The 12,779-nt window shown below is 39.7% G+C and overlaps 1 protein-coding gene across 1 annotated transcript in view; it reads left to right on the top strand.

Moving 5' to 3' along the window:
* LOC136263173 (uncharacterized) overlaps positions 1-12,779 on the top strand; it is a 114,735-nt gene that overhangs the window by 64,448 nt on the left and 37,508 nt on the right. The window contains exons 15-17 of the mRNA XM_066057685.1: positions 684-965; positions 1,313-1,557; positions 11,602-11,788. Coding sequence (XP_065913757.1) covers positions 684-965; positions 1,313-1,557; positions 11,602-11,788 — 714 coding nt within the window. The remainder of the gene's footprint in view (positions 1-683; positions 966-1,312; positions 1,558-11,601; positions 11,789-12,779) is intronic.

Raw genomic sequence — 12,779 nt, forward strand, 5'->3', positions numbered from 1 at the left:
TCATTATGGTGGGGATCCTACACATATATTAGTCATACCATAGATGAAATAGTGATACTGTGTGAACAGTAACAGCTACAATCATAATGAAGTATAGGAGGAGAATCTAACAATAAAGAAGTACTACTGCATAGCGACTGCTCTAGCTGACTGCTCTATTAGAATAATTCGATCTTCAAAACTAATAGCGTGTCTATAAGCCTCACAGTCAGTCTTGATATTTAAACACATGCAGCTGCATGACTGACACTATACAAGGAAGCTAAATTGTGAGCATAAAAGCTTGGTCATTCCATTCTGTTTCCATTCCTGATTCCGGTTATTATAACTTGCTGTCCAGTTTGGCTCTCCATGGACTCTGCTTTTATTCAAGCCACTTTCAAATGAAGCTCACTACATACATTATTCCAACAAAACCATGGCCACTGAATGATGTCAACCTCCACCCATGACTTTCACAGGGTCTGATAAAAGTTGCTGCAGTAACCAGACTCACCAGTTCTGAATTCGAAGAAAAGATAGAGTGGAATATGATAGGGCATTAGCCACTTAGGGTAAAAATGTGGGTTTAATATTGAGTCCAGGTTATCTCACATTTTTAGACATTTGTGCCACATACTGTACATGTAAAGTACATTTGTACATATATGTATGTAACTGTGGATGCTATCCACTTTTCTTAGTTCCTAGCATACAAGCAAATGCTCAACAAATTCTAGTATTGGATGGGGATGAAGTTAGCTTGAGATGTACTCCATCATCACCTGATATATCAATAACTTGGTTATTTAATGGAGCAATAATCTCAGATGGTGGAAGAATCAGTTTATCCCCATCTAACCTAAACCACATGTTAACAATCAGTAGTTCTACTGTTTCTGATAATGGAGTGTACAAGTGTCAGTTTGTTACCACTGTGTTCCAACTTATAATCAGTAGGGAAATATCTTTAACTGTCAATGAAGGTACGTGACATACAACATATCTGAACTAGTAATGCAATCTAGTATACTTGTAATAAATTTTGCACTTATTATATATTGGGATGTTAGCTTGTTCTGTCAAGCCTGTTTACTTATAAAGGCATCATGAATAAAAGTTTACAAATGCCAAACTACATGCACCAAACTGAGACTATGTTTGTTATACAGTATTATTTATAATGCTGACTGTATTATTAATATTACTGTATATTAACTCTCAGTGTTCTTGTCCTATATGATAATTATTTCCACTACTTTCTGTGGTAATGTAAGCTTACACTACATGTTTAGTTCATTGTTATTAAGTAATATTTTATATTTGTCTACAGCATGTGATTCAGAATATAGTGGGGGAGTAGTGTGGCCTAGAAGACGGTCTAATAATTTGGTCAGGATTAGGTGTTCAGCATTGTATTCAAGTTTCAGATCAGGAGTTTACATTACTCGCATGTGTTATTCCAATGGAGAATGGGGTGATGTGGATATGTCAGCTTGTACTATGCGATCAGATGCCAATCCACTTGTACTGGTTGAGACAACCAGTGAAGTAGATGCTACAATGTTAACCAATCAGGTACTTAAGTGCCGGATCTGCAAAAAGGGGTCTTATAGCCTTTCCAAATTTCCAAGTTTGACGAGTCATAACTCATCATGTGTTTAACCCATTGTCTTAAATTACATCCAGGAATAGTGCTATTGTAGGAGTGTAAGGTAACCAAATTGTAGGCTGGTACCATTCACACAAGTCAAGTTATGGATTGCCAAGTACAGTACATGCAATTGGAAAGGCTATAGGATCCCTTTTTGCAGGTCTGGTCACATATGTTGTCCTACTTCTAAAGCTAGGTTCCCAGATAATTTTACAGTATATCTAGGGAATTCAACAACTTTGTAAAAAATTTAGAACCATATAACACACACCATGCTATTTTAGTTAATTTGTTTTTGTTTTTTGTAATAATGGATGCAAATTACTTACTTTAAATTGATCGTATTTCAAAATTCACCAATTATTTCATAATTCATCATTATGCATTGCTAAAAATGTATAACTCAAACCAACCACTTTAAACCACAAAGTATCCACAGAAGTATCCTTTCACTGTTTCATAAATAGTTTGTCTATCATGTTTTTTATGCAAATTGCCAAATTCTCTAGACAAAGCCTTAATGCTGCTCTTTATTTTTGTCCACATACAGGTGTACAAAGGGAAAATGCCTCCTTTCAACTCAAAGATACACTATTTGTGGTACACAGCTTACAAGTCCTGCTAAATATTTTTCAGTCATTAAAAGCCACAGGACATAGGCAACAACCACTCAATAAGTAGTTAAAAATCAGTCTGTGCATGAAGTAACTATTGCATAGTTTGCGGTTTAAAAGTATTGAGCGTATTAACTAAGGAAATATAAAAAAATGTAAACAAGTGTGATCAAGATACTCTAATAGAACAGTCACCGAGAAGTAAAAAAACATACTCAAGAAATTTTTTTTGTCCAGGTTTCAAACCAAAGACCTCCATACCTACCTGTACATGTCCAAACCCTTTACCACTCCACCACTGCTGACAGTTGCTCACCTCACTTAATTTCTACCTTATAAATATTAGAGATGGACCGATACCACTTTTTACCGATATTTCCGATACGAGTATTTGTACTGAAATTATTTGCCGATACCGATACCGATACTATACATTGAAGCCTAGACAAGTTTATTATAGAAATTTCTTGTTGTGATACATAGCTAGCTATTAAAATATCACAGTAATTGATTAATCTCAGTTCAATCAAGTTTTAAAATATTTATTGTATAACAGCTAAACATGATAAACATCATTGTGGATTACTAATTTCTTGATTTGAGGTAGTTTTCTTGTAAGCTTATTGATAAGGCAAGTAATTGCGTGGGCGGCCGATAATTATACAATGTTTTTTACAGCTTTTCAACCAAATTTTTTCATGAAAAAGAAGCCAAGTAGTCATAAACTTATTTCTTGGGGAACAACTGCACTACCATTTAATTACAAAGGATTCATGTGCTCTAATATATTAGAATACACACGGAGCAATTGCAGCAATACTTGGAAAAGAGTAACAAAGGCTGCTTTGTTAAGTTACTGATTAGCTCAACTAAGTTATTGGCTACTGGAAACTTAGCTAGAGATGGTTTAATAAAAGTGGTGTTATATTAGAATTAATATATGTCTGTACAATGCGCATGCGTGGAGAGTCCAAATAATAAGAGTTATTAAGTCGTTTGGTCGTCATCCTGCTCTGTCTAATCCGTCCTGTAACAGATTTGGGGGCTTGTCCGGGAGCGGAAAAGGAGAGATACTTGTTAATCGACTGTTCCTGTGGTCTTCGAGTGTTTGGTGCTGTATCTCTTCCTGCGGTTCGAAAACCGCTAAGCCTTAATCCTTGGTACCGGGTTAATGGTACCTGATAAGGTGACGATCATTTGTTAATAAGCGACCTTGTTGTTTCCTTGTTGTTTTCGTGGCAGGACTCGTCGAGGAAAGGTGCTGCATTTATTTGGTAGTGAGCACTAATTGGGACCAATTTTCTACAAACATTGTGATTGTACTGGGATGTCTCTGGACATTGAATCATTCGTTAAGGAGCCATCACTTACTGTGTTGTCGAAGTTGAAACGAGCAGAGCTGACGCAATTGGCGGAACACTACAAACTTACTGTTGCGAATGGCGCGAAGAAGGGTGAGATTCGGCAGATTATTGTAAAGTATTTACACGAAGAAGAACTTATTTCGGATGACGAGATAGAAGAGCCGTCCGCCATAGCAATTCGTCGGTTGGAATTAGAAGCGAGAGCTAAGGAAAGAGAAGCGGAGCTGAAAGTAAAAGAGTTACAACTGAGGGAGAAAGAGTTGGAAGTCCAATTGAGACTGAAGGAGCTAGAAGTGTCGAAATCGGCGGCAGTGTCACCCCCAACTAGTTCAAGGGAAACAGGCGGCAGAGATATTTTTGATGTAAGCAGACATATGAAATTTGTCCCTAGCTTTTCTGAAACGGAGGTAGATAAGTTTTTTCTACATTTTGAGAAGGTGGCACAGAGTTTAAAGTGGCCGAAAGATTCATGGACGCTGCTCCTACAAAGTGGCCTCGTGGGAAAGGCCCGAGCTGTTTATTCAGCTTTGCCAATAGAGGAGAGCTCTGAATATGAAACTGTGAAGACAAGTATTTTGAAAGCCTACGAGCTGGTCCCGGAAGCCTATCGGCAACGATTTAGAGACTCTAAGAAAACAGATAAACAAACCTACGTAGAGTTTGGAAGGGAAAAAGAAATGTTGTTCGACCGATGGTGTCTATCTAAGAATGTTGATAAGAACTATGTTCAGTTACGCCAGCTGGTACTGGTTGAGGAATTCAAGAATTGTCTGCCTACAGAACTGAAAACTTATATAGATGAACAGAAAGGTGAAAACCTTCACCAAGCCGCGGTACTGGCTGATGATTATACCTTGACCCATAAGCCTGTGTTCAGACACCAGTCTCGAGACTTACCACCCCATGCTGGTAACAGGGGATACTCTAGTAACCCTCTGTCTGGTGGTGGTGGTTCTCAAGCTTCTGGCCGTGCGAGTGATCCTCCAGTGCGACGTAGTCAACGGTTCACAACGGGCCCAACCTGCTACTACTGTAAGAAAAAGGGTCATGTGATGTCGGAATGTAGAGCCTTGGAGAGGAAGAATCACAGAGTAGAATCTGATTCACTAATTATACCGAAGATGGTGGACGTAACTGATTCAGTTAATGAAACCAGGAATCAAGGAACATCAGAGTCTGTAGGAGGTACAGCAGATGAGGTATTGTTACCGTTTGTGTCGAGAGGGTTTGTGTGTTTGGAGGGAGGTACCGAGAAAGTTCCAATTAATGTGTTAAGGGACACTGGAGCCACACAGTCACTATTGTTGGACAGTGTGTTACCATTTTCTGACCAGACCTCAGCTGGAGTTAGTGTGCTATTGCAAGGAGTAGAGATGGGAGTTATCAGTGTACCCTTACATGTGGTTAGCCTACAGTCTGACATAGTTTCAGGTGTTGTTGCTGTAGGTTTACGCCCCTCCCTACCTGTAAAAGGAGTGTCAATGATACTAGGCAATGATTTGGCGGGGGACAAGGTCACAGGTGAACCATGAGTGTCGGAGGTTCCTTGTTCAATTACAGAAGAAGAGCAATTCAGTTGCTTCTTTCCTTCATGTGCTGTAACCCGAGCAATGGCAAAAGCGGCTGAGAAGGCTGCGGATGAGAACAACAGACCAGAGGAATTTTCCAATGGCTGTAGAGAAGAGTCAGTGGTTATTAATTCTGGAACCCCTTCCTCACACGGTGTGCCAGAAATGAACAGTCAACCAGGTGGTAATCACCCACTAGGGTTGTCTCCCTCGAGGTTAGTTGCAGAGCAAGAGAGAGACTTTGAGATTATGAACATTAAGAAGAGGGCATTAAGTGAGAGAGAAGCGGAGAAAGTTCCAGTGTGTTATTTTTTGAATAGTGGTAATGTTGTGATGAGGAAGTGGCGACCGCCGAATGTTCCGGCATCTAACGAATGGAGTGTGGTTTACCAGGTTGTGGTCCCACCACCCTATAGGAAAGACATTTTAGTTTTGGCTCACGATACACCTTTAGCAGGTCACCTTGGTATTGCGAAAACGTATCGTAAAGTGTTAGGTCACTTCTATTGGCCTGGGTTGCATGGTGACGTTAAGAAGTTTTGTAAAACATGTCATGTCTGTCAGCTCATAGGGAAACCCAATCAGCACCCACCAGTGTCTCCCCTTATTCCTATACCCACTATGGAGGAACCCTTTAGTCGTATTATTGTGGATTGTGTGGGGCCGTTGCCCAAGACTCGTGCAGGAAATCAATACCTCCTTACCATTATGTGTGCTTCAACTCGGTTCCCGGAAGCCATTCCGTTGCGTAATATTAAAGCAGATAAGATTGTAAAGGCTTTAATAAAATTCTTTACATTTGTAGGGCTTCCGAAAGTGGTGCAGTCAGACCAAGGGTCTAATTTTATGTCTGGGTTGTTCCAGAGTGTTATGGTCCAACTGGGTATTCACCAAGTCAAATCCACAGCATATCACCCACAAAGCCAGGGGGCACTGGAAAGGTTTCACCAAACCTTGAAGTCAATGATGAGAGCCTATTGTATGACACAGAAGCATGACTGGGATGAGGGTATCCCTTTGCTGTTGTTTGCAGCCAGAGAGTCAGCACAGGAATCCTTAGGGTTTTCCCCATTTGAATTAGTTTTTGGTCATCCCCCTCGAGGTCCGCTTAAACTGCTTAAGGAATCTTGGCTAAACAGTGACAATGATTCGTCACACAGTGTTATCACGCACATTACTGATGTGCGCGAGAGACTTAAGGTGGCTAATAAGTTAGCACAGAAAAACTTGAGATCCTCACAGAGTCGAATGAAACAGTGGTATGACAAAAAAGCCAGATCCCGCACCTTTCAACCAGGAGATCAAGTACTAGTCCTCCTACCTATACATGGTCAGCCATTACAGGCACGTTATTGTGGTCCGTACACCGTAGAACAGAAGGTGAACGATGTTGACTATTTGATTCAGACTCCTGGCCGGCGGAAGGAGAAGAGACTATGTCATGTGAACATGCTCAAGCCATACCATGGTAGAGAAGGTAACAACGATCCAGTGTCTGTTGTTTCGAATTATGTTAGTGTTGGTAAGAAGGAGCTGAATGATAGGACACTGGAGGATGAGGAGATAGGAAGGAGCCTAAGGTTGAAAAATTCGGATGTGCTGTTGAATTTAGAGCAGAAGCTGAGCCACTTGCCACTACAGGAAAAGGAGGTGTTAACGAAGCTGTTATGTGAGTTTACTGATTTGTTTCCTGATGTACCAGGGAAGACCACAGTTACAGTACATGATGTTGATGTGGGAGAAACATCCCCTATTAAGCAGCACCCTTACAGGGTTAACCCAGTGAAGTTAAAATTAATGAGGAATGAAATAGAGTATATGCTACGAAATGGAATTATTCAGCCTAGCCAAAGTCAGTGGAGCTCTCCTTGTGTTCTCGTGCCAAAGTCGGATGGCACATATAGATTTTGCACTGACTTTCGTAAGTTGAATGGAGTTTCTAAGACGGATTCCTACCCAATTCCCAGGGTGGATGACTGTATTGACAGAATTGGTCATGCTAAATATGTTAGCACATTTGATTTACTGAAGGGGTACTGGCAAGTGCCATTAACCAGGCGAGCTCAAGAGTTGTCAGCGTTTGCAACCCCGGACGGTTTATTCCAATACTGTGTCATGCCCTTTGGCATGAAAAATGCACCAGCCACCTTCCAGCGAATGGTGAATGGTGTAATTCGTGGGCTGGAGGGCTGTGATGCTTATATAGATGACCTGGTGATATATAGTGACAGCTGGGAAGATCATATACAGCTATTGCAGAAGTTCTTTAGCAGGTTGCGGGGTGCTCACCTTACAGTCAATCTGTCCAAGAGTGAGTTCTGTAGAGCACGAGTTAAGTTTTTGGGGCACATCGTTGGCCAGGGAGAAGTTGCTCCGGTAGTATCGAAAGTAGAGGCCATTTTGAAATTCCCTACCCTAGTAGACAAGCGTGAAATAATGCGGTTCTTAGGAATGGCGGGATACTACCGCAAGTTCTGCTATAACTTCTCCACCATTGCTGAACCACTTACCACTTTACTGCAGAAACAGAAGAAGTTTGTATGGAGTACAGAATGTCAGCATGCTTTTGAGAAGATTAAATCTTTGTTGTTGTCTGCACCTGTGTTAAAGGCCCCTGATTTTAAGAAGCCTTTTAAACTTCAAGTTGACGCCAGTGACATTGGCATTGGTACAGTTTTATTACAAGAAGGACGTTGTAGCATTGATCACCCAGTATGTTACTTTTCGTACAAGTTTAACAAACACCAAGTTAATTATTCGACCACAGAGAAAGAGACATTGGCTCTTTTATTAGCGTTACAACATTTCGATGTGTATTTGGGCACCACCATAGCTCCAGTTGAAGTTTATACTGACCACAATCCTCTTGTGTTCATTGAGAAAATGAAAAACAAGAACCAGAGACTACTCCGGTGGAGTCTGGCGTTTCAAGAATACAATTTAAAGATCCGCCATATAAAAGGGCGTGATAATGTAATCGCTGATGCTCTGTCAAGAGCCACTGTTTAGTTGAACTGGACTCCTGTGCATTCACTCCCATGTTGTATTTATTAGGTTTTATTGGTCATTTTACTTTTGTTCTTGTAAGTCACAGGCATCATCCTTTTTGTAGGGGGGGAGTGTTATATTAGAATTAATATAATATTATGTCTGTACAATGCGCATGCGTGGAGAGTCCAAATAATAAGAGTTATTAAGTCGTTTGGTCGTCATCCTGCTCTGTCTAATCCGTCCTGTAACAGTGGTGAGTGTCTACTGTGGTATCTGTACCTTGTATTACCGATACCGATCCGATACCGATACCACTGGTATCGGCATCGAATCCGATACTGGTATCGGTATCGGTCCACCTTTAATAAATATGGAAGTTCTACTTTAGTACTCTGGAATGGTAAAGTTATATAATCTCATAGATCTATCAGTGGAAATTCTAGATTGTTCTAGAGAATTCTATGTGCATCATACAGTACTCTATAGTAGGGACCACAAAGGTGTAGGTGTGGCCTATGAAAAATATCACCCAAAAACCAGCCTCACTTTTCCCAAGTATTGGTTACGTAAAACTAAGCCCAAACAAGCTTTCAGATCGACTCAAAATGCTTTCAACAAGTTGCTACGGAATTTTAAAAAATATTATAAAATTTTCTAATGACTGACTGAGTAAGTAACTGACTAACTGATGCCTTCAGACAAGCGTAACTCGATAACAGCTAAGGCTATGGACTTGATTTTTTCACTGTTCGATGTCGCTTCTGCCCAAGAGGTGCCTTTTGACATACAGCAGTATTTACAATGCATTCTTCATGGACTTACCAGTGCCCGCCTTTGTGTTCCATTCATCTTTGCTGACAGCGAAAAGTGTTGATTTGGTGGTAGCATGTGATGGTTTCCCATCGTAACGGAAATATTTTTAGGAACTTTTCGAACAGTACTTGATTCGTACTGCTGTGTAATGCATTGAACATAGCTGACAACGAAGCATAATGGATACTTCACTTTCAGATGATATTTGATATAACTTGGGCATGCAGCGCCATTTCATTCATTTGATGCTTTATGCGTGGATGGATTGCAGGGATAATAATTATTATTTACAAAAAAGTTAACAAACAACTGCACAAAAAATTGGAATTTTCCAACTAGAGTAGGGACCATGGTCCATAGCACATTGATAAAAAGTACTGATTCAGAAACAAGCTGTAGTAGCGCATGATATTAATTCACAGTAAAACAATAAGAAGTGTTATATCCTTACTGTGCATTTCTGTTATGGTATCTTGAGCACAGTAGGGATATAACACTTCTTATTGTTTTACTGTGATTTAATATCATGCACTACTCCAACTTGTTTCAGTAGTTTTTATATATGTGCTATGGTCCCTACTCTAGTTGAAAATTCCAAATTTTTTTGTGTACTTGTTGTATTAGAAGAGCTCATAAAAATGTGTACTCTATTACAGTACAACAAAAATATTGACAAATAGTCAAATAGAGTAGGCTATATACTAAAGATATATGCAACAACGACACAGTCATGATTTAATTGTTGTCAGCTAAACGCTTATGCAAACTGTTAGTGAGTCAGTCACTAGAAACTTCATTTAATGATTTTTAAAACTTTCATAGCAACTTGTTGAAAGCATTTCGGGTCAATCTGAAGGCTTGTTTGGGCTTAGTTTTACATAACCAATACTGCTTCATCGTCATTAGGGAAAAGTGAGGCTGGGTTTTGGGTGGTGTTTTATCATGGGCCACGCCCAATTCTTTGTGGTCCCTACTATACAGTACTATCGTACTGTATGATACGCATCTTGAAATATACCCTGTACTTGTTACACATATGCATGCATATACGTATAATGATTCAGAGTGGCTTTTACCTATAGCTCGTTGATATTTTAACAGATTTCCAGCACATTACTGAAGGTTTGTACATTGATAGTCTACTGAAATGTGCAAGAAATGACTTGTACAAGAAAATTCGACTAGAGTTGCTGGCTGAGTAACTGACTGATGCCTTCAGACAAGCGTAACTCGATAACTGATAAGGCTATGGGCTTGATTTTTTTGCTGTTCAACGTCGCTTCAGCCAGACACGCGCCTTTTGGCATACCACAGTACATACAATGCAATCTTCATGGACTTACCAGTATCCTCCCATTCATCTTTGCTGACAGCAAAAGGTGTCAATTTGGCGGTAGCACATGATGGCTTCCCTTCATAATAGAAATCATCTGTATATTTCATAATGGCTACTTTGATTATTTCTTTGTTTCATATTGTTTCATAATGGGTTGAACATAGTTGACAACAAAGCGTAATGGATGCTTCACTTTTCATATGATAATTGATAGCTGGGGAGTGCAGCGTCATTTCTTTCTTTTGATGTGGTATGCGTGGGTTCACTAGTCATAATAATTAATTTTACTAAAAAAAGTTATTACAGATAAGTACACAAAAAATTTGGAATGTAGGGACCATAGCACATCGATAAAAAGTACTGTAACAAGCTGGAGTAGTGTACGATATTAAATCACAGTAAAACAATAAGAAGTGTTATATCCCTACTGTGCATTTCCATTATGGTATCTTGAGCACAGTAGGGATATAACACTTCTTATTGATTTAATATCGTGCACTACTCCAGCTTGTTTCAGTACCTTTTATCAATGTGTTATGTTCCCTACTCTAGTTGAAAATTCCAAATTTTTTGTGTACTTGTTTTAATAGAGCAGCAATGCAAAAAATTCAACAAGTTACTATAAAATCATACAGAAGTAATTTCAAAATAGTACACTATGAAGTCTAGTTCTACTGTTTACCTGCAGAAAAAGACAAAAGTCAGTTTCAAAGCCAGTTGCTGCAGGCTGGCTTTGGTGCTTACATATACATTTACAAAAAGAATATCTAATCCATAACAGCCAAGCTGTGAAAAACAGGTGTGATTTTTCAAAAACAGGCTGGTGTGAAAAGATGGAATACTGAAGGTGGCAGCCAAGAAATGACTGCAATGATGTTATGTCAATTAATTTGTAATGTGACAAATTAATTGACATTATAATATCATTGTAGCCATTTATTTGCTGCCACTTTTTATATCACATATTTTTCACACCAGCCTATTGTTGAAAGGCCACACCCCTTTTCACTGCTTCAAAATATTTGCATTAGATATAGTAGTCTTGTAGTATGTAGTAACAGAATTTTCAGACAAACACTTTAACATCTTTTAATTCTATCTAACTATAACACAATGACTGTTCCATTAGAGTATATCGTTCTATACTTTCATCATTCTATGGCTACTGCTTTAATGGCCATAGTGCTTATACCAGTCCCGTAACTGAACATTTTCAATACCATAATTAAGTTACATATGACCGTACTAAAGAAATTAATGTGATAACTGTTATTGTTTTCAGGCTATTGACATACTAGAAGATAACAACTACAATATAGCAGCTACCTATTCTCAGATACATAAATCATCAAACATCCTGGAGATTTTGGTGACTATCAGTGATAACACAGTTACTAGTAACATCACTAATGTTATTCTGGGGAATCTTACCTACCAAACATCACTTATTACAGTGTTTCAACCATCATGTGAGTTGATTATTCATAATACAAGAAATGATTATATGTATTGTATACATCCATGTAATTTAGCTGTTCAGGTAAATTAAGTCATGAACACACATACTGTTAACAAATAAAACTCTCGGTGGAGGCCATGCCATCAGACTACAGCAACACAACTGAGTTCATTCAGCTGATGAATTGGCAGATGCATGAGTATAAAACTGTGGCATGTCTAGACTATCTGGATAGGTAGAGTACAGGAAAGTTACTGCCTGCCAAGCTCTTTCTCTTCCTTCTGGCTAAAACTTTCAGTGGTTGATGTCACAATAAAAAAAAACTTTATGTACAAGAAACAATTTTCAAAATGACAATCCCAGGAGCTGTGGACATTTACAATCATTACAATACCAGTTCTGCTATGACTGTTCTATGTATTAGAGTATCTTGATCTTGTATGCAATAACCTCTGGTAGAGCACCAAGTTTCTTTATTAGGGCCCAGGCCGGCCCTACCAAGCCCACTCTTAGATATGCCAAAAAGGAATTGATGCCATGTAATGTTTTCTGCCAATATCATACAGTACGGTAGTACTGTATATTAGGGATCATGGAGTATTGGGTTTTCCTAGCCAAAAAATTCACCCAAAAACCAGCTTCATAACTCCATCCTGGCACCTTGGCAGTATTGGTTAGGTATAACCAAGCCCAAAAGTGCCTTTAGTATGATCCTAAAGGCTTGCAATAAATAGTTACAAAATTAAAAAAAAAAAAATTCAATGGAGTTTTCTACTGCCTGCCTGCCTGCCTGCCTGCCTGCCTGCCTGCCTGCCTGCCTGCCTGCCTGCCTGCCTGCCTGCCTGCCTGACTGCCTGCCTGCCTGCCTGCCTGCCTGCCTGCCTGCCTGCCTGCCTGCCTGCCTGCCTGCCTGCCTGCCTGCCTGCCTGCCTGCCTGCCTGCCTGCCTGCCTGCCTGCCTGCCTGCCTGCCTGCCTGCCTGCCTGCCTGCCTGCCTGCCTG

The sequence above is a fragment of the Dysidea avara genome, chromosome 1 (genome assembly GCF_963678975.1).
Source record: "Dysidea avara chromosome 1, odDysAvar1.4, whole genome shotgun sequence".
Classification (NCBI taxonomy): domain Eukaryota; kingdom Metazoa; phylum Porifera; class Demospongiae; order Dictyoceratida; family Dysideidae; genus Dysidea; species Dysidea avara.